Below are 23,025 nucleotides of genomic sequence, written 5' to 3'. Positions count from 1 at the left end.
CCATTCGTGTCCAGGGATGTGGAGGTTAGATTATGGGGCTATTGGCATAGGGCGGAGAAGTGGGCTTGGGTGGAGTGCTCTTTCAGAGGGTTGGTGCAGACTCAATGGGCTGAATGCCCTTCTGCACTGTAGGGATTCTATCACTTGTTTTTGTACACTCATTTCTCCGCTCCAGAACCCTGGTAAGAGTGTAAGATCTGACGGCCATGAGCAGTGCCAGAGAACATCTCCCAATTAACAGAATCTTGCATTTAAAAAAGTATCTCCCCAGGGAGGGGAGACATATGTTTTAAAAAGTACATTAATGAAACCTACGGTCCACTACAGTTACTTGTGATTTAAAAAAAAACCAAGTCTTGTAAAATTACTGGGCTGGTTGGAAGAGCAAGCAGGATGTGATGCCTGGAGACTGGGAATACTGTCGATCATTAACTGTGCAGGGCCATGAAGTTCTTGATCAATGCATTTTGAAGTGAGATGGCACAGCTAGAAGTAGCAGTTGTAGGTATAAATACCTATTAGCTCAGCTTGAGAGGAAATCAAATTATAACATTCTCTGGAGTTATCTTTATTGACTTCAAGGTCAAATTGGAGTTCTTGACTGTCCTTTTATCAGGAAATGAATTACATCGGAGTTATAACAGAGAGACAGTCCCTTTGGCCCAACAGGTCCATACAGGAGTTTATGCTCCACACAAACCTCTTCCCACCGTACTTCTCTCACCCTATCATTAAACCCTTTTTTTTCTTTCAAGTACCAGTTATCTAACTTCACCTTCGATGGATGCAATAAAACCAGCCACATTTATTTTCCACCTCCTTTATTTTTATGGAGAAAAACCTTGATCCACAAATTACAATATAACATTTACAACTTAATACATTTACTTATGTTTGCTTCTGTTTATTTTATGGTGATTCTCTTTCTGTTTCCAATGTTTCTCTTCGCACCTTAAATTTCCAGAGCGCTCACAACTAGAAAAGTACTTTACAGAGTAGTAAGAAATGGCGGAACAGTGGTTCGTACTGCTGCCTCACAACGCCAGGCCCCAGGGTCTTTTCCAGCCTTGGGTGACTGTGTGGCAATTGCACATTCTCCCCGTGTGTGCGTGGGTTTCTTCCGGCTGATCTGGTTTCCTCCCACAGTCCAAAGATGTGCAGGTTAAATGCACATCTGGCCATGATAAATTGCCCCTTAGTGTTCAAAGATGTGCTGGTTCGAGGGATAGGGTGGGACTGTGGACCTAGTTAGGGTGCTTCAGAGGGTCGGTGCAGACTCGAAGGTCCGAATGGCATCCTGCACTGTAGGAATTCTATGGTTCTAAAGGTGGACAAGGAGTGGGAAAGGTAGGGATTTTGATAATACTGGCAGCGGAAGTGGGATTGAACGTACCTGTTTATCAGTACTTTTTCTTTTGTTGCTTTCCTTTTGTGGTTTATTTCCTGAACAGCTCTATAATAATAATAATCTTCAGTATCACAATTAAGCTTACATTAATACTGCAATGAAGTTACTGTGCAAAGCCCCCAGTCGCCACATTCCGGCACCTGTTCGGGTACACAGAGGGAGAATTTGGAATGTCCAAATTACCTAACAGCATGTCTTTTGGGACTTGTGGGAGGATACCGGAGCACCCGGAGGAAACCCTCGCAGACACAGGGAGAAGGTGCAGACTCCGCACAAACAGTGACCCAAGCCGGGAATCGAACCTGGGACCCTGGAGTTGTGATGCAGCTGTGCTAACCACTGTGCTACCGTGCCGCCCATCTCAGGCTGCCTCTTTTGTTTCTTTAGCCAATGTATTAGCAGTTTTTGAAAGACTATTTGAGAATCTTACAAAACGTAGGGAGTCTTCATTTTTCACATAGCTTTGCTGTTTTGTCTATTCTTTCATCCTTTTTATGTATCTTTGTGACCCCGCCATCATCTGGGGTGGAAGAAATGTGTTATTGTTCTACCGTTGCTGCTTTTTGGGTTCTGGTATGAGAGTAACATCATCCTTACAACAACGGTTCACATTTAAAAAAAAAAAAAATGTTTTTGTTCAGAGTACCCAATTCATTTTTTCTAATTAAGGGGCAATTTAGCGTGGCCAACCCACTTAGCCTGCACATCTTTCAGGTTGTGAGAGCGAAACCCACGCAAACACGGGGAGAATGTGCAAATTCCACACGCACAGTGAGCCAGAGCCGGGATTGAACATGGGACCTCGGCACCATGTCGGTTCACATTTATATAGCACACTTAAAGTCATAAAACTTTTCAAGAAGCGTTATCAGGCATAGAACATACAGTGCAAAAGGAGGCCATCCGGCCCATTGAGTCTGCACCAAACCACTTAAGCCCTCACTTCTACCCTATCCCCGTAACCCAATAACCCCACCCCATTTCAGAGCTTGGTGTCTAGGAGGCTGAAATCGGGGCTGTCTGTGGTGGAACAATAAAGATTGGAATGCATAAGGGGCTTGAGGAAACAGATGAATTGCCTTTGGCCCATGCAATATTTGATAAGAAAAAGTTGGTCTGAATGCTCCCCATTGCTTGTAAGCATCTATTGGAGGCAATTTGTAAAATATGTTGAGAGTGCAGTAGGAAATCAGATTGCTTCAAAAAAATCTAGTGTAATGCGCACACTCACTGTGCACCCACCTTGCTTCCCATTGCCACGATTTGTGATCACACTTTGTATCAACATTACAGTTCTAAAATTACAATTCAAAATTGCTCTGCCAACATTTCCTGTTCTTCACAAGGTAGTTGCAGGCCAGTATGTGGCTTTGTGGAACAGGTTTCTTGCGTCTTCCTCGCAACTCTTGTAATCTGGTGTATGTTTGAGTTACAATTCATTTTGATCAACTGAATGGGCAATTTACTAGTGTCATTTGTACTGTACACCATTAAAAATGTTACAAAAAGTGAGGAGAAAGAATTCATGTTGTGTTTCACTATGTCTCTTAGAAACATTGCAACGTTGTTTCTACAAGCTATCTAAAATTGTGAACTTCGCAAACTGATTTTTGTTTTTGTTTTCCTTTCCCAATAATTATAGTGTTAAGGAGAAACTTTCAAAGTTAAAGGTAAACAGCAAGACTTTAAAATTGAACATAGAATTGGCTGTGATTTAAATATTAGTGACTTCAAGGGTCCAACTCCATGTGCTGAAATAGAATTTGAACATCAAATTGATTTTGCTCCCTAGTTTTCTCCCTGCATTGCCATAGTGACCAGTCTTTTGGATGTCTTGAGGTCATGAAAGGCGCTGACACTGTATAAATACAGTCTTTTTATTTGCCTTGATGCCTTGGTACAGCTCCACTGGGTTAATGGGCAGACAGCAGTGTTCATCTGGTGCCTCACTTTAAGTAACTTGTTTCACACATGACCCTGAATATTGAGTGTTGAAAAGCTTTCCATTCTGGTGGGGAGAGGAGAACATCTCACACTGATGCTCAATTCTAGTCTGTCCTGTCGCCCAAATGTGTATGCTTCCAGTAAGGGTCATTGAATTGTGATCAGGGCTTTAACACTTTTTTCCTCTCTCCCAACCTTCCTCTGTAGGTTAATATTGAAGCCAAGTACAGCTCCATGCTTCCAAACAGCTGACTTTGGCTAATTCAACCCTGGGTTAGTTGTGGTTATTATGACTACTGTGCATTTATCAATTCAACTATTGTGACATGGGAAAACTAATTGATATCTAAGTTTCTGATTTTATTTTTGTTCAGTTATCTAATGTTTTGTTGCTACATTATCTTTCCTAGGTCTCCACCTGTGGACTTTACTGCTGGTATGTCTGTGCTCGATCAATCTGTTCTACCACAGTCATCGTCTTTTGTATTCCAACCTAACCCATGTCCCACCAGCTTCAGCAACAACGTTCCATCTCCAGTATCTCCGCATCAGAACATGATCTCATTCAGAACCAGTGGGTCCAATTCCACTACCAGCACAGTGACTATCCACCATGACATGGCTACCTCAAACTCCCCCTCAGGCTCGTCACTTTTGTTCAATGGCTTTCAAGTCCTCGGTCATTCACACTCTTCAAGATCCAGTGGCCAAAGGCACATTGTTCCTGAAGTTTCCAATAATGTTGCTTCCACTCCAACAATAGGACAATATGAAAATGCTGATTTGATGGGCAGCCGCATCGGACTGGCACTGTTTGGCGTTTGCAGTGGAAACAGAGCTTTGTTTAAAAGCATTGAAGAGGAAAGTGGCTGCAGCTTGCTGTACATTGTGGAGGATTGCATCCAGGATTTGGAATGTTCTTTCAGCACGGACGTTCTTGCAAGCACCAGGGTGTTACGGGGGCAGGACGCTGACATTGTGCTCAATGACCAACGGTATGGTTATGAACCGCGTATTAATTACACACAGACTTGCACATTTTGGAGCAGTGTGTTCCTTTTATAGAGACACCAGAATAGTTGGAATAGTTTAGATGCGCCATGGGATTGCTTGCCGGCCTAGGGAGTTGAGGAGGATTCTCCTAGAGTCCCTGAAATTAACCACATGTTATTTGTTTTCCTTTGGCTTACTTGGCTTGGCATTCCAGCAGTGCAGGAGGGAGATGCATGAGTTTGCATCATTAATGGATAGTATGAGTATGTTTGGCCTTGAAGATCTTTTCTCACCTTTTGTATGCTTGTATAATGTTTTTAGTTTTTTAAAATTTCCTCTCTTGAAGTGGGCACTCCTGCTAGACCACTGATTCCGCCAGATGAGGGATATCAACTAAAGGAAGTAATTTTTTTTACCTGAAATCAATATTCATGCCCCCTAATGGCAGTTTGCTGGATAGGAGCAAAGAGGAAACTCAGGCTGTTTGCCACTTGCTAACTGTTACCATACCTAGTTTGTAGACCACAAAGCTCTTTATAGTTCCCATCCCCGTCGATCTGGTTGAAAATGGTTCATTGAGCTTGGATTGGATCTAACCAGCTGCTCACCCTTAGTTGAGTGGAACCAGATTCCGCATTTGACTGCTGACTTTAAACCACCTTCACAACAAAAAGTTCCATTTGTTCCTTATTTTATTCCACAATATCATTGGAACCTTTGTGTTTTCTGCTTTCCCACTTTCAACGAGATGCAATGCTTGAACTATACACGGTACTTTGATGAGCAACATCAGCGTTGTATTTAACTTCAGCTTTGGTACCCTCAGTTTAGTGTAATGGGCTAGGTGCAGGTGGTTACTCCATGACCAGATGAGTGGATGCCATGTTAGTTGGCATCTGTCCCTAATGGCACCTGACCATTTTGGCCATTCATTTATGGAGTGTTGTTCCTTTAAACATTGTGGATCAGTGAGCATTGCCAGTAAAAAGCTGGCACAGAATATCTGTTATGGAAATCAAACCATGAATTCTCAATGGACAGCGGATCTGTGAGAGCTTAGATTAATTCTAATGATTGGTCCAGGTGGAGAAGCTTTCTGTGTTTTATTTTGGATTTTCCACATTTTCAGATATTTCTCTATTTATCTTGTTCAAGGATGACCATGTTCTACTGGCTGTTTTGGACGATAGGTAATATGACAGAGCATAGACTGGAGGTGAATAGAAACTGTGTGTGTAGGATCACTTTGTTTATCAGTCCTTGTGATTAATGCAACCGGCACACATTGGTTCAACTGATTTTTTTCCTTCAGTGCTCTCCTTTTGCAAATTAGAATGAAAGCATTTTAGGTTGTATTCTTAAAAATGAATTGAGATCTTAGATAGATTTCAAGTTGATCTACACAGACACCTAATTGTTTCCTGTGCTGTTGTTTGTGCAGTGTCTCAGGAATTATTATTTGCTCGCTGGCAGAAGAAGGCTCGGAAATAGTCCTGGATGCTTTACGCGCAGGTATGGTGTGCGTTTTGGGTAAATGCAGATGGGAATTGGAGGGATAAGGAAGGATGATGTTGAGGAGGTAACTCTTGTCTGTTTGCTATAAAGGTTAAGTGGGTCTACATCCATGTGCTGTGCTCCTGAGTCAACCAGATAGTCCTCAGTTTGATTCCAAACATGTGCTACATTAGTTGCTTTCAGCTTTGGAAGCTACCGGGAAGGTCTATAACCAGCCTCAGCATCCCTGGAGCAGGAGGGGAATTCGGGAAGAGGGCGGGGGAGTGATCAGTCAGCAATGCTATTCATGAATGCAAGTGGTTTCTGCTGGAAAATACATTTGTTTGGACATTTGGTAAGGGTAAGGATTCGCTATGGTGTCCTATGTTTTCAAATAGTTTTGTGATGTTTGGTTTCTGTGTAAATGGTGACCACTTGGATTAGATCCTGGCATAGTTGCTGTCACCCATGTAACTGCTATAAATATGGATCAGCACTGTCACTGAGGAGAGGAGGGATCAAAGAAATCACAAGTGGAAATAGGCTGATGATAAAGACGGAAATCGAGATGGGATACTTGAATGATTGCAAAGTTTTATGCTTGTATGATCAATAATGTGAAGCTTAAATGGTTTATATTTTTTTGTTGAACTGAGGTGAGGTTACAAACTTAATTGATTGATATGCATCTGTCTTTTTTATAGCTTTTTAGTAATACATATTCCCTGTCACCAAGCTTGCATGTTGTCAAATGCAAATTTCTGCATCTATTTTGAAAAAAAGCTCGGTTAAAATCAAGAGCTGTTCTTTTCAGAGCTCTTTACATGCAGGAAATACTAGAGGCACAACGTCCCAGCCCTCTTAGTTGTCTTGACACAAACAAAGTTAGGGGCACTCATCCCCTGATAGATTAGTGATTAATTTTTCAATTAATGTTTGTTAGAATGTTATCCTTTGAGCCTATACTTTAAGGCTTGTCTACCCTTTAGTAATGGGATGATACAGTGTAGTTTAATGAGTATAATGTTTCTGTCCTTATAAAATAATGTGCTCTCTGACTTGGTGTAGGCAGCACCATTGGCAATTCACATTGCCTCCCACAGGGTTGTTGCTTTAATCCCCTAATTTTTCTCTTCCTGTCCTTGAAGGTATCCAACTTGTGCTGGAAGGATTCAGAGCTCTGAAGTACCTCTTCTGAGTAGCCACTGTTCAAGCGTGAGCCTGGATTGTTGTTGGTGGAAGGTTATTTGATTGAATTTGCCAAGGGTGATTCTATCAGTCATTGACATCCACATGCACTATCCTGCAAGATTTCCTCCAGGAAGTTAGATTTCCTTGGAACAATTTTTTCCCTTCATGTCCAGAGCTCATCCATATCCGTTAAGATCCTTCCAGCATCTTTCTCGCGCTCCTATAAAGGATACGGGATATCATTGTTGTCTGACAAATGAACTTTTTCTCCTTTGTAGCCTGGTTCGTGGAAAATTTTATATTTGTGATCATGTCAGTGATCTTTAGTGAAAATGGGAATTGTAGCCTCAACAGCCCAACTTCCTAACTATACACAAAGTGGAAACTCTCCTCCAATGTACTTTAAGAACAGTAATGTCTCGTATATCGGAGCTCGAAGATGACTGAATTATTTTCTTTGTGTTTCAGGTAAAGGGGTATTCTGTGAAAAGTTATTGAGTTTAGACAAACAAATGGCTGAGTCGTGCTTCGATGAAGCTGCAAGATGTGGACAACCTCTGGTCTGTGGGCTCTATAAGTGAGTAAAGTCTGCCAGCTAAGATTAATGCTGGAATCCCATATCCATAGGTTATTGCATTGGTAACTTATCAAAAGGTAGGTGCCAACTCTCTCTGGGTGATGTACTGCCTATGTGGTACAGGGCATCAACACCCTCAATTTGTTCCCAGTCCCTGTGTTGCTCCCTGATCTCAGCTGGCCAAAATGGAAGAGTAAAGAAGAATCAGCCAGGGGTCCTGGCTCTGTCCACAGCTAGAAAGTGTACATGTTTTTGTTTGTGTCTGTCGTACACCAGGTGGACAGGTTTAATTATAACACCTCCTGGGATCAGATAGCTTCCTGGCATTCACTTGGCTTCCACTTGCTGAACGTTCAGTTAGACGAGACACTGGATGTGACCGGTAGCCAGGCAAAGGCTTCAAGGAAAGAGAGGAGAAAACAGCTTTAAAAAATCAGGTAGCAGTGGGACCTAGTATTATATCTACTTTTTTGAAATGTGCTCAGACATGTGACTTTGTTGATGTCCCCAACGTTTTCTCCATTATGACCTCTTGAATCCAGTTTTGGAATACTGTCAAAACCCCAGGGAGCCTGAATGGATTAGTTCATTGCAAAAACCAAGTTTGAACAATAATTCATTATTCTGCCAGAATAAATCTCCTTTGAAACCGACGTGTTATTGACTTTCACGTTTTGAAAAAAAAGCAGGAAAACTCTGCTCTTTGGCATTAATGTCTTTTTTCTGTCTCCGTGCAGACGTTTTGATCCAGCTGTGCAATTCTTGCACAAGAAGGTTCGCAATAAGGCTCTTGGGAGGATTCATCGAATAGTCAGTGTCAATAGGACCTACCCGTCTCTCTCTCTCAGCTATATCAAAAAATCAGGTACCGGCTTGGAAAAGCAAATTGCATGTGGAAGAGTTCTATGTCTCTGCAATTCTGAGAAAAGTTGACTTGGAGAAATGAGTTCGGGTGTAAAAAGAAAACTGCTGAAAATATGAAATAAAACAGAAAATACTAGAAATGTACAATAGGTCTCAACATTTAAAAAGGAGTAACACTTCTGATAGAAACCTGGATTGAGATGAAGGGTGTCTACCCAAATCATTAACCTATATTTGTCAGCTCCTTCGTAACATTCTATGAGAATATGATCACACTGTTCTTCATAACAGTGATTAGCACTGTTGCCTCACAGTGCCAGAAACCTGGGTTCAATTCCAACCTCAGGTGAATTGTGGAGTTTGCACGTTCTCCCCCTGTCTGCGTGGGTTTACTCCGGGTGCACCGTTTTCCTCCCACAGTCCAAAGATGTGGAGGTTAGGTGGATTGGCATGCTAAATTGCCTGTAGTTGGGGTTATGGGGAGAGGGTGGGGGATTGGGCCTAGGTGGGGTGCTCTTTCGGAAAATGGCCTCCTTCTGCACTGTAGTAATTCTATGATTGACCTTTGGTGTATCTGGGACCCAGTGAAAATTGGCAAGGATTTGCATGTTCCTATTGTTTGGTGGTAATAGATAAGGTGCAGTACTGTCCCCCCAGTCCCTCTATTGTTGGTGTCTCAACACATTAGCAGTTGTACAGAATGGTTCATTAGTACAGTGTCTCATTGAGCATGTGCTTGTACGAAGCTATTCATCTCAAACAATGTTAAATTATTGCATACAAGCTTCCACGTTCCTCAGTGAAAGAAACCACAAAGTTGCCTACATTTATAACACATAGTAAATTACCACTGCGATAGTTTGAGCTGAATGGTGGAGCAATGGGGAGTGAGGATTATCATCTATGTATTATGTCGTATAATATGGGCACACCAACACATCTTATGCCTTCAAGAGGAAGCTGGAGCAGTTCTTGTTGCCAGCAGAAATGACATTGTATAGAAGCCAGATAATGATCTCCTGCACTGCTTGCAATCACCTGACGGGACAAAAAGTGTTTTAAAGTTATTCCCATCCCCTTTTTATTGATCCCGGGTGTTTTCTTTTTGCCTCTCCCAGGTGATTGCAGCGCTGCTGTGGGGGGGGTGGGGACCAGTGGTGCGGTGCTGTGACGTCTTTAGTTGATGCTATGGCTGTCATGAATGTGAGGGAAAGCTTCATCGACCAGCTTTTAAAAAATTAATTCAAGGGATGTGGGCAATGTTGGGTAGGGCCCACCCCTAATTGCCATTGGGAAGATGGTGATGAGCTGCCTTCTTGAACTGCTTCAGTCCATGTGGTGGTGTAGGTACACCCACAGTTCCATTAATGAGGGAGTTCCAGCAGTTTGACTCAGCGACAGTGAAGGCATGGCAATCTATTTTCAGACGTCATCTCATTTTGAAATTGATTCAACAATTGATTGTGGGATAAAGATGATACTCGTCAAACTCTAAAGTCATAGCCTGCCTTCACGGGGGAATGTCGAGACCCCAGCAGAGTCCACTGACCAGGCAAGCTGCAGTACTGCAGCTACAATTGCAATCTAAACAGGATTCACTCCATTTAAAAATACACCTCTCTCCCAATTCTTATCTTTTCCTTTCTTGAGGCTGAGAAAAGACTGATCATCTGCTCAGAATTCTGTGCCTTGTGATGTTTTAGCTCTTATTGTCACAAAACCTGCTCCAGACTGAAATCTTTTGTGCTTTGTAATATAATTGTGGCCCCCTAATCTATTGTTCCATTCTGACAAAGCCAGCTGAATTGTTCTCTTTTCCACAGGTGGGATATTCTACGATGGTGTTGTACATGACTTAGATACTGTCTGCTGGCTACTTGGGGAAAACGCTCCAGATACCATATTCTCATTGGGTCATGCCTTCTGCCAAGGTAGAAACTAGTTGAACATATACTAAGACTGTGCTTGTGGCAAATAACCTGTCTGGAAATAGTGAGGGGAAGAATCTTCAGAATAGTAGATTTAAATCAGTTTTGTAAAGTTCACAGTTCAATCTGATTCAGGAGCTTGAACCTAGTAAGCTGCCTTCTGATTGAAGCTTGAACATAGAGGGATGGAAATTTGAAGGGCAAAGTTTTTGACTTGCGACTCTGTATCAGATGGCCTTCGTGTCCCCTCATTTTGGGAGAGGGTATTTCACTGGTATCTTTCATTATATTTTTGTCCATGGTCAACTCTCATGTGAAAAAGAGTTTCACAGAAACCTAGTGGCTGTAGCACTGAACCATCAACCCACTGGTTGTGAGTTTAACTCGTACCATGACCAGTTAAATAAATCTGGTACTTTGTGAGCTGGGGCCCAAAACAAAGTTCATTATAAATACCCCACTGGTTCACTAATTGTCTTGGGAAAGAGAGTCTGCTGCCTCCACCTGCATTCTGGGCCACAGATCACACCAGTCCCACGTTATGTGCTCAACTCTTACGGAAAGGAAGTAAATACTGCTTCGATAGATATCAACATCCCAGGCACGAGTTAAATAAAAATGAAATACAGGAAGCAGGCTGTTCCATCACACATGAAACTGGAGCAAGATGGCCTCAAAGCCTTTGTGGAAATGTCATTTGAGAGGGATATTCAAACATCATTCGGTAATAGAACCATTACAAGTAATTTGATTCCCAATGTAGAGAGCAATGTTGTTTATCGACTGACCCAGTTCTCTTTCGTGCACTGCTTCTCACTGTTAAAACCAGTAAAAGAGAAAACTTTTTATTTAGTGCCTTTCGTCACCTGAAAGTTCCAAAATTCTTTTCAATTGTAATATATGAAACCCTCTTTTTGTGTTCCGCAAGAACACACAAACAGCCATGTGGTAATGATCAGTTTTGGTAACATTTGTTTAGGGCCAATAGTTGGCCGGGGGACTTGGCTCTTTGAATTGGTGCCACGGAATCTTCCATCTGAGAGGCCAAATAGAGCTTTCAGTTTAATATTTCACCCGAAAGACAGTATTGCTGACAGTGCAGCACTCCCTCAGTACTGCACTGGGAGCATCAATCTAGATGATATTCTCAAGTACCTGGAGTGGAACCTAAATCCACAGTCTTCTGAATTGGAGGCGAGAGCATTAGCCACTGCGCCACAGCCATCACAGCAAAGATTTATATTGCTGAAGATTTTGCTTCTTATTAAAGAGGGGAAAACTGAGCTTTTTCTTGATACAATCAAGTGTCCCCACTGGGATGCAAATATGTGGACGACAGGAGACGACTTTCATGTTAGAATATCCTACTAAGTGGCCATGTACAGGAAAAATTCTGTATGTGTGAAAACATCTGGTGCTTGCAGTTTTTTGGATCTTAGCTGACCCCAGCGAGAGTCCGCACCTTCAGAAGGGCCGTGGGATATATTGTGGGGTGAAAGGAAGGTGAAATTACATTTACTGCACAGTACTTTGGCGCTGAGTTCTTCCGAAGGTCTTAATGCATGGTCTCTCTGAATGTCCTGAACACCATAGAGTGTATTAAAATATTATTATCTCCCATCTTCATCTATTGCAGTTTAAATTTTGCTAAACCTGCAGTGATTATGCCAGTTTTTAAACTTCAGTGAGCATATCATTGTGTGTGCAGGACCTGATTGAGTAGTGTCTGCCACAACATCTATACCTGACAAAAAAAAAGATATTAAAATAACCAGCGCAAAAAATATATCCTTTTAAAAGACCTGTGAATCATTGCCAGGAAACAAATCATAGAGGTTAAAATGATTCAAAAAGGAAAAGAGACAACTGTCTTTGGGGTGAATGCAGTGTTGCAAAGTGTGCAGAGGTTAACTCCAACCCATTCTCAACTCTTGACAGAAATTGCAGCCCTGAAGGATGCTGACACCGTCTCGGTCAGCATGAAATTTGCCAGTGGTGCTATAGTCACACTAGATGTCAGCCAGCATTGTACACGCAGTAGTGACCAGAGGTTGGAGGTAAGTCACCCAGCTCATTAATATATAAGTAAATATTTGTCGCGCCTATCCCCTCAAAATTCCTTCTTGGTCTTTGGCTGTTCTCTTTATCCTTTACTTTAATCTCTTTTTTGTCTACCAGCTGTTTCCAAACTTTCACTTCTGAGAGCACTGATTCTATCCAGGGTACAATTTCCATTCTGCCCCGGTGGATATTCGGTTGCGAAGGAATATCATAACAGTCAATTCGTTATTTGTCCTACACACATCTAGTGCAAGTGTGGGAGTTGTTTGCTGGGTAATCATTAAGAGTAGGAACAATTACAAATTTTTCACTCGCGCTGCTTCGAGCTGTTTAGGTGAGCGGGGTACTGTTGGTGAAGTATACACCTGGGTGCAACATCTTTAAATGGCATACGCATCCACATTTTTGTTTTTGAATCCTTCAAGGTTCACGGATCGGAAGGAACACTAAGGATGGACAATCGGAATGCGCTGGGAATAACTGAGCAGGGCACACCAAGACCTGTGTGTTCCCACTTGCATCGTGACCGATACAAAGATGCTTATAGAGATTTGCTGAAACACTTCCTCAAGACTCTGAAAGGTAGCGAAGGGGCAGAAATGTTATAATGTGGTGGTTCTATATTTCTGATTTGGGCTGAAAAATAAATTACGTCTGAATATGTTCGTTCACTGGTTGCAAGGGTGGCCTTCCAGAAAATATGGGGCCTCAGTAGATTAATTTGCAGAAGCTGGGTTAAGCATCAACTTGGTTTCAATGTGCAGCATTCTCATCTCAAGTCAGAAGACTTGTGGGTTCGAGCTGCGTCCTGTAAATTAATTAAAAAAATAAAGCCCCACTGCAAAGTTCATGCACGGATACTGAAGAGGGAGTGCCGAATTTTCTTTTAATTCTTTTCATGGGATGTGTGTGTTGCTGGCAAGTCCAACATTTGTTGCCCATATCTAATCAAATTGAAATGAAATGTTAAGAGTCAACCACTTTGCAGTGGAGCTTGAGTCACATGTAGGTCAGACCAGGTAAGGATGGCAGATTTCCTTCTGTCAGGGCATTGATGCAATCGATAGTTTCATGGACACCATTACTAAGATTAGCTTTCAATTCCAGGTTTTATTAATTGAACTTAAATTCTACCAACTGCTCTGGCAAAATTTGAACCATCCCAGGATATTAGCTTGGACCTCTGGATTTCTAGCCCAGTGATATTACCACAATTTCACCCTCTTTCCCCCGAGGACATGTTGTCTTTTGTATGGGACTTCAATATTCAGATGAACATAAAAATACCATAGTGTATTGTCATAAAAGAGCAAGGATTCTCCCAGCATCTTTGGCACCAATCGCCTCCAAATAGGTTAACCGGTCAGTCATTTTATTGTCAAGGAATCTTCCTATCAGCAAATTGACTTCTGCAGCTGCCTACACAAACAACAGTGACTATCTTTCATGAAGTAATTGAGTGGCTTTGATGTTCTTTTGGGGAATTCTTAGGATGTAAAAAGCGTTAGGAAACACACATCTCCCTCATTTAACAATTGTGAGTTTATATGGTTATGTTTTGGGGACTGTGTCTTTAAGGTAAAATGAATGGAGTCATGTGACCTGTTCTGAAGTTTGCCTGAATGTTTTGGTTGTTAGAGATTAAAGGGGGGGCCCAGATCATTTTACTGGGAAGAAATTGCATGATGTTTACACTTGGAGATAATGGCAGGAGTTTGTGTGCCAACAGTGGATAGATTGAGTCTCCAAAGTCCCAGAAAAATGTTGAGAATGCTGGGTTATAAAAGTTGTGTTTTTCTTTCGAAGATAGAAGAGAATTGGGGCGTCTCCAGGGTGATAAGCATTTCTATATGGATACAGCTGCCATGTGATGCATGTTGATGTGGAGATGGGTTTTGAGAGGGCAAGAGTCTAAAGATATGGAAGTACGGCAGCACAGTGGTTAGCACAGTTGCTTCACAGCTCTAGGGTCCCAGGTTCGATTCCCGGCTTGGGTCACTATCTGTGTGGAGTCTGCACGTTCTCCCCGTGTCTGCATGGGTTTCATCCGGATGCTCCGGTTTCCTCCCACAGTCCAAAGATGTGCAGGTTTTGTGGATTGGCCATGCTAAATTGCCCCTTAGTGTCCAAAAAGGTTAGGTGGGGTTACGGGGATAGGTTGGAGGTGTGGGCTTAAGTGGGGTGCTCTTTCCAAGGGCCGGAGATTTCCAACCAGAGATTCTTCTCGCACAAGCTAGACAAATCTTCCAGCCTCATTTTAACTCTTTGTGAATTTGGTCTTTTCAATCCGAGCATGAATTGCCACTCACATTCCTATGTGATGAACAATAGTGTCTTGTTGCCTACAGCTGCTCTTCCTCTCCCGGATCCTGGCAAACTAATCTTGTCTGAGCTTTCAGGGATATCACAGAATTTACAATGCAGAAAGAGGCCATTCGGCCCATCGAGTCTGCACCGGGTCTTGGAAAGAGCACCCCACTTATCTCCAACGTATCCCCGTAACCCCACCTAACCATTTTGGACATTATGGGCAATTTAGCATGGCCAGTCCACCTAGCATGCACATCTTTGAACTGTGGGGGGAAACGTACGCAGACACAGGGAGAACGTGCAAATTCCACACAGACAGTCACCTAAGGTCGGAATAAATCCGGGTCCCTGGCGCCATGAGGCAGCAGTGCTAACCACTGTGCCTCACTAAGGAGAGAAAGCAGAAAAGGAGCTATACCGATGGCACTATGCAGTAACGGGAACTCTGGGTTTAATAACTGTTGACTTGTTGGTTATTATAGAAGCATTTTTATTTGAGTAATCGTTTGCTCTTCTGTCAGGGAAGGAAGAGCCATTTATCACGAAGGAGAACTTCTTGTGGACGATTCAGGTTGCAGCAGCTGCGGAGCAGTCTTGGAGGAATGGTTCAGCAGTGGATCTGCGGAATGAAGCCCTTGACGGCACTGTTATTAAAACTGAAGTGCCCTGAAAAAAGAAACACGTGGCAGGAAATTGAGGGCCGTCTTTAGTCGCTATCCATGCCAGTACCTTGCCAGGGGAGCAGAGAGGAAACTGCGAACCGAGAACTGTTCTGTAAACTGTTTGCCAGTCTTATGGACCGATGCTTATAAAGGAAGAATTTTATTCAAGTAGTGGGTTAGTATGGTAGCCGATAGACCAACTGGTTTGGGGAGGGAGATGGTTGCAAGAGTCCAGGGAGTGGGGTGAAGTGGGGGAGTGAGTTAACCCACCTTACCCATCTAATTCTGTAATGTCCCACCAAGAACTTGCTGCTGTACCAACACTCGGCAATTGGCAATATCTGGCATTATGGATGTTGCACAGGAAGAAGTTGTACCTTCCAACATATGGAAACATTTGTAAGTATCAACTGTTGGATCAGTAGAAACACATTGTTTCCTCCTCACTCTCTTCCCGTCCCTCGAATTAAACTCCTCATTGTGCTTTTCAGCAACAGCCGATTATTCTACCTATTGTCTACCAATAAGTGTATTGAAACTTAGAACAGCACAGATGGAACTCCAATGCTTTTGTGTAGGTGATACACCTCCCAAAAGTACATCAGGAACGCGGTGATCATATTTTGAGGTCGAGGTTAAACATCTATTCTTCAGATGACCTTGGGATGTGATGAGAATGTTTACTGCCCATGAATCGGAATCATATTTCCACACCATTTCCTGGTTTGATGGCAGTGGATTAACACAAGTACTGTATATGTATAACTGATGTAACTCCGTCTCCGCATGTTTTTTTTTTTGCTGTACTTTAGATGCAGTATTGGAATTTTTAAAATCCCGCAACTTAACTGATTTAACAGAATTAGGTCTAATGTATACTATAGGTTAAAAGGGTAATTTATTTAGAAATATGTGTTTTTATATTTGTAATTATTGGGCAGTTTAGGATTGCTTCTAAACATTGCTACACATGCTGGACTTGCTTTTACTAGTGCAGAAACAACAGTTAGGGGTTGGACAATTGGAAAGAAAGTAACCTTTAACCGAAAGGCATAGAGATGAATGGATAATTTTTATTTAAAAAATGTAAACTTTGCAATAGGTATGGTGAACGTTCTTTTCTGTATGAAATGCATTTTGTGAATACAATGAATGTTAATTTTGCCCCATTTATACTAACTATTCATTGGGCAGGAGAAGGGAGGGAGAGACCAGAGTCAGTGCAGCAACAAACTGGGATCCATTTGTCCAATTGAGAAACACTGAGCCCATGCCAGTAATTAGCCTTGAAAGGTCCAGGAAAAGAGGAATCACAAGCAGCAGAATGCTGCTGTATGTCTCAACTGATCACAGTGCATTTGCAGAATTAACTTGTGTTTTTTCCAATGTACTGAATATGATAAATGTATATGGAACAATTGAGTCAACAAAATGTTTTATGAATCTTTAAGGTGAAATCTGGAGCTGATGGTAAGGGATTGTTTTTGCAAAGAGACTCTGGGAGAACAACTCCGTTACATTGCTCTGCATAATGAGTAGTATTGCTTCATGCAGTTAGATGTCTAAAGTTGATATAAGAGCTTGCTTACACTCCAGTTAGCTCACTATGGGATTTCATCTTCTTGGCCTGAATTTAAGCTGCGAGAAAGGTGACAGATCATTCACACCTCTGACCCAGTTGCCACCTTTGACCAGGTTCTTGTGGTGTCCATTTGTTTTTGAGATATGCAGGAAGGCCAGCTTTACAAAATGGTATCGGGAGAATTACCGACTGACATTGAGCTGGCAGAAGCTTCCTGATGTGCACACAGCTCACGTTAAGTGGATTTCATAGTTTGGAGCAAGACTGCTGCCCTGGTTTATTTTTTGCAACTCCTGTGATCAAAGGAATAGGAGGTGGGCAGTCTGGTGTTTCGCTGGGAAACCACAGTGTGGATTCCAATTTCCTTGTAAGGGAAAGCAACAACATTGAAAGCAGCAAAAGAAGATTTGGTAAATATAAATTAGCTGATGTTAGGTTTAGATCTGTAGCTATTGAGATGAAGGGAAGATTAATTCTACTCTAAGCTTTGAGCTGGCCGCTGGCCAGTGTAGGGTATGCAACAGTTCCTGGGGACTGCAGTCACAGAGCTCAGTTCTCTCCCTGTATTGTGTGGGAAGTTATACTGATTTTGGAAGCTACAGAGCTACTTTAAGAATACATGCAATTTGCAACAAAAAAAGTGCAGTCAAAAATTGTAATTCCCATAAATAGTAAATTCTATTTACACTTTTAAAGTATTTTTTATATCTGCGAGCCTAGTGGTCTCCTAAGCACACCTTACGTTGGTTGTACCAACTGATTATTGACCTGGGTCTCGGTATCGGTTCAATAACTTGAGTTGTGCAGATTTCTTGAAATGTGGCATAAACCTGCTGATCCTTTACGGATTATATTGGGCATCTAAAATGTTGTGTTTGAATATCTACATCTACTTAAGTGACCACAGGACAAAAAGATACCAGTCAGCTCACTGAGTCTGTGTTGCCTCTTGAAGAACAATCCCATTAGCTCCACTCCATGCCTCTTTCCCCATATCTTGCATATCTTCTCCTTCAACTATTTACCAAATTCCCTTTTGAAATCTACTATTGAACCTATCAGTGCATTCCAAGTCCTATCCACCCCTAATGTCGTGGCTGGGTGTTTACGCTAATCACTTTAAATCTGTGCACTCTGGTAAATAACCATTCAGCCATTGGAAACATTTTCTCTTTATTTGTTCCATTTAAACCTTCCATGATTTTAAACAACTCTATCAAATCTCCTTTTAGCTTTTTGACTCTGAATTTTTATTCTGTGGTTCAGTCTGGCTGGTCTGGTCCGAATCAGTTCAAACTCTTAATCCTGCTCTGTTCCTCATGCCCAAGCCTAGTGATGTGTATTCTACTTTTCACAGAATATTGTTTTAGCAAAAGACAATCATTTTATGCTCCTTTGGTTTATAGATTTCTGCACTTGTATACCTTTTGTTTTAAAGAAATGCCACTGTATAACTAAGATGCAGTTATTAGTGCTTGGATTGTAGATACTTTATTGGCAGTGACCGAGCATGTTGTAGGGTTGCACAGACTAGGTAACAGTTGCCGATTGTTTGAAGAATTACAGCCACTTTTCTGCCCATTACTCCCATCCTTAAGATGCTGATGCTTCTGGTGGAATGTGGCACAGGTATTGGCTGCCCTCCGATAACTTGCTCCAGTGGCTAACCTTCCTGTGTGATCCTAGTTAATAATTTAAGCTGTCTAACTCTAGTGAGCCTCATATGAATTCTCTCTCTTTCTTTTCCCCCCCACCCCAGTTATATAACAACTCAGTTGCTTTACTCTCCCAGCTAAGATCCACTTACAAGTTCTGTACTGTGTAGTGTACTCAAATATTGCAGGAATTGAAGAGACCTTTACAAAGCTTTCTTGCAGTCAGGCTAATAGAGGGTTTTGTGAGCAGCTCCAGGGGAGATGAAGCTTGGGATGCACTGGCTCAAATAGTCTAAGATGGTTTGGTGTAGTGCCCACCCAAGGCCATGTTGTGCATTCTTAAAATGCTAATACTATTGTGCAGTAGGAAATCTAGCTATTACAATATTACTAAATACTTTCACTGTACCTCGGTACACGTGACAATAAACAAATCCAATCCAATTTATAATTCTCAGATGATAAGATATAATATGAATTTACAATCTCAGAGTTACATTTATGTGACTGATGAGCATGTCAATTGTGTCCCACAATTATTGATTTATTTTGGATACTGAGATCCTATGGCTAGTGCGTTGTTTTAACCATAGAAGATATGTGGCCAGCACACCACAAAAGTTGGTCATCAATCAATGAAATCATTTTCTTTTCTGGACATTTTATAGCTGTGCATAGTGTGGAACAAATTGGTCAGAAAGTTTACATTGTCAGGAGATAGTTAGCTGCTTTTAAGCATGCACTGTGTCAGTTTCTATCTAACCATTCATTCAATAATACACATCAGCTCCCCTCGTTGTGGCTCGCTGTCACCTGCTATGTGCTCTAGAGATGTTGCTGAAACTGAGATTCAAGAGGAGGAATTTCCAACTGAGAAAATTGCCAAAGCTTTTTGAATGAGCGAACCTTGACTCGGAGCTGGAATTGTGCCCCCAGAATGCATTTTTATCTCTTGCGGATGGAATCCTATATGTAGCAGTTTGTCACTATTTCACATCAAGAGCTTGCATTTCACAATTTTGGGGTATCACAAACTGTTTTTCAGCAAGTTCCTTTGAAGTGTTGTCATTTGTCATATAGATAAACCTAGCAGCTAATTTGCTAATAACAAGGTCCTACAATAGCAACCAGATAATGTCTCGATAATCTTTGATTAAAGAGTCAATATTGGCCCAATAATGCCCCTGCTTTTATGCCCATACGACAGTGCAGACAGGGACCTCTGTATAATCTCTTACCCAAAAGGCAACACCTGTCGTGTCAGCCTAAATTTTAGTAATTGAGTTTCTGGAGTGGAACTAATACCTACAGCCTTCTGACTCAGAAATGAGTGCTACCCACTGAGCTAAGGCTGGGACTGAGTCACTTTTTGATAAATCATTGATGAAGTCTACATTTGCTACTGGATTCTCATTGGCAAGTCTGCCCATTCCTGTCAGTAAAAACAATTGGATACATATTGCGAAAGAAAAATAGAATTGGTTAAAGGAACCACATTGCATGGTTAATTGTCATGAACAAGTTTCAGCTGATTTAATTTCAATCATGACTTTTCTCAAGATTCTGCAAAGGCTAACATGTGAGCATGGCAGCTTGCTTCTCTGGCCTTTCTCTGACTCTTCTTGCCCCCATATCACGGCAGTCATCTGGAACTTTGCATATGCGAACTATTGTTATTGGCCACTAATTTTTGTGTTTTTTTTTTTTAATTTTCTGTTTTGATGAATGGTGAAATCCAACAGATATCAGTACTGGGCAATGGAACATTTGGTGGAATGGGCAAACAAGTGGCAGATGAAGTTCAATCCAGAGAAATGTGAGATGATTCATTTTGGTAGGAACTGTGTGGAGAAACAATATAAAATAAAGGCTACAACTCTAAAGGGGGTGCAGGGTGTGTATGTGCATAAATCATTGAAGGTGACAGGATAGCTCGGGTGCAGTTAATAAAACATACATTTTCCTAGGGCAGGCTTTAATAGAGGCCTAGAGTACAAGAACAAGGAGGTTATGTGAACTTGAATAAGAGACTACTCTGACCTCAGCTGCAATTTAGAAACGGTGTGAAGGCTTTGGAGTGCGTGCAGGAAAGATTCCACGAGAATGGATCCAGGGATGAGGAACTTCAGCTATGAAGATAGATTGGAGAAGTTGGGACTTGGAGAAAAAAAGACTGAAGAAATTTGATAGAGGTATTCAAAATCATGGGTTTGGACAGAGTAAATGGGGAGAAATTGTTCCCATTTGTGGTAAGATTGATTGCGAATGAGGGCGTGCAGATTATAAGTAATTGGCAAATGGTTACGGTCTGGGATGCACTGCATCTGTGGTGGAGGCAGTCAAAGGGAATGGGACTGTTCTCGGAAAAGGAATAACATGCAGGGTTACCAGGGAAATCGCACAAGGCAAATTGCTCATTTGGAGAGCCAGGGCGGACATGGGCTGAATGGCCTTGTGGTTGTAATAATTTTGTGAAGATTCTGCCTTTAACATCGAATATCAGCGTCAAATATTTTCCACATTCTGCATAGGCTGTGCATTAAATACAATCTGAACAAAGCAACCCCACCCGTCCCCCATGTGAATGCAACATTAGAACTGAAGGCATGTGGCAGCACCACAAGTGCCCCTTTGATAGGACACCACTAACATAAATAATCAATCCTGGTTCTATCAAACTGGAATATGCTTAAAATAAAGTAACAAAGCCCTATTTCAACAAACTCAAAGAGACCTTATACAGCTAGTTCATATTACATGTTTTATTAAAAATCATTTTCTGAAGTATCGGTCACTGAAACATTTCATTTTGGAGCCCTTGCAGCTAATGGAAAGTGAAGACTTGTAACCTACCAGTGGGCTGGTTTTCACTGCAGATCCTACAATATAAGAGGATTGTTTCCAACTATTTTGTATTAAAGCTGAAGAGCACTTGTTTTTTTTAGTAGTACTCATCTGATTAATGCCCTAAATATTTGGCTGTCTCCTCCACTCACTCATCTGATGATGGGTTTACAAAAGGAATGGTTTGCTTTCCTTCCCTCCACAGCAACTGTGGGCTTCTAATATTTAACAATGAGCTGGACAGGTGCAGTGATCCAAGAGATGTGAATCTATAGGTGCCCTAATCAAATGATGTGAGGATGGTAACAAAGTTTTGGAAAACAACAGTAATGTTTATAAAAGTGCTTTGAAACTAGGTTAGACCTAGGGTTCAACCTCCAGTTTGCGTTGAGTTAGCTGATCCCAGACAGGCTAGTAGCAAGGATGCACTTATCAACCACAGCAGCATCATTGGGCTAAAGAGGGGGAAATTTGGTCTAAGTCCTTACTGTCCATCACTCTCGTGTTCAGGTGAGGGTAGGATATAGGCTGCCTTTGCCCATATGATGAGTAACTTGCTGACATTCATTGACTAATTGTGCTTGAAGTATGACCACTTGGTTAAGTACTGGTGGTGAACCAAACCAATCAAGCAAGAAGAGACAACAATTGGATCAAAGAATTAAGTGGATTAAAATTGCCTGTTGAATATAATACACCATTTTATAAAGGTTTAAAAAAGATCAACAATATCCTACATCTGGTATATATTACAATTTTATTTTGATTGATGCTATTTTATTATATCGTGTTATATTTGTAATTTTAAAAATAAATCTTTCGAACATGACATTTTTGTTACACAAAACTATCTGTAGAAGAACAGTATTTGAATTAAATTAACTACATAACTTTTACTGTTGAACAACATGTTTTGGAGATGTCCTGATTTGATTTTTGCTGGCCACTGATCTCTGAAGGATAGCTTGGTGTTTTTGTTTTTAGATGTATTCATTGACATTTTCCAATCGTCTTCAACTGGTTTAACAGTCAGATGTACATGATTTTACTAATCTGATCAACTGCCTCCTATTTGTTCTTTGCTTTAATTTTTACAATATTAATCTTGTAAATAAAATTATTTGGGCTGATAACATTCTGAACTGTTAGTTTTGATTATCACATTTAGATTAAAATCCAGTCTTGACTGAAGGTACAAAAGTCTCCATTTACTAACTGCTGAAGATTCTACGTGAAAGGAGTTTTAGGCAGTTTCGATTGAGTTCCAAGTGGGCATTGGAACTTTCATTTATCTAGCTCCTTTCATGACCTCAAGACATTCTAAAGTGCTAATTAAGCACTTTTGAATTGTGTCACTTGTAAGAAATGCAGCAACCACTTTTCACATATAAAAGGTCCCATGTAATAATATATAATCTGTATTTTGGTGATGGTGGGTGAAAGACAAAGACAAATACTGGCTAGGAATATTGGGGAGAGCTCACCCTACATTTTTAAATAGTGCGTGAGCCA

General features: G+C 41.3%; 1 protein-coding gene across 1 annotated transcript in view; it reads left to right on the top strand.

Moving 5' to 3' along the window:
* Nucleotides 1–22,646, top strand: part of LOC140392618 (streptomycin biosynthesis protein StrI-like) — a 41,454-nt gene extending 18,808 nt beyond the window's left edge. The window contains exons 2-9 of the mRNA XM_072478044.1: nucleotides 3,763–4,347; nucleotides 5,787–5,857; nucleotides 7,499–7,607; nucleotides 8,345–8,472; nucleotides 10,295–10,402; nucleotides 12,338–12,456; nucleotides 12,886–13,042; nucleotides 15,292–22,646. Coding sequence (XP_072334145.1) covers nucleotides 3,763–4,347; nucleotides 5,787–5,857; nucleotides 7,499–7,607; nucleotides 8,345–8,472; nucleotides 10,295–10,402; nucleotides 12,338–12,456; nucleotides 12,886–13,042; nucleotides 15,292–15,440 — 1,426 coding nt within the window. The 3' untranslated portion in view covers nucleotides 15,441–22,646. The remainder of the gene's footprint in view (nucleotides 1–3,762; nucleotides 4,348–5,786; nucleotides 5,858–7,498; nucleotides 7,608–8,344; nucleotides 8,473–10,294; nucleotides 10,403–12,337; nucleotides 12,457–12,885; nucleotides 13,043–15,291) is intronic.
* The last annotated feature ends 379 nt before the right edge of the window (nucleotides 22,647–23,025 follow it).

This window comes from Scyliorhinus torazame, chromosome 16, assembly GCF_047496885.1.
Source record: "Scyliorhinus torazame isolate Kashiwa2021f chromosome 16, sScyTor2.1, whole genome shotgun sequence".
In the NCBI taxonomy this organism is placed as follows: domain Eukaryota; kingdom Metazoa; phylum Chordata; class Chondrichthyes; order Carcharhiniformes; family Scyliorhinidae; genus Scyliorhinus; species Scyliorhinus torazame.
This window is presented reverse-complemented; position numbering and strand designations above follow the sequence as displayed.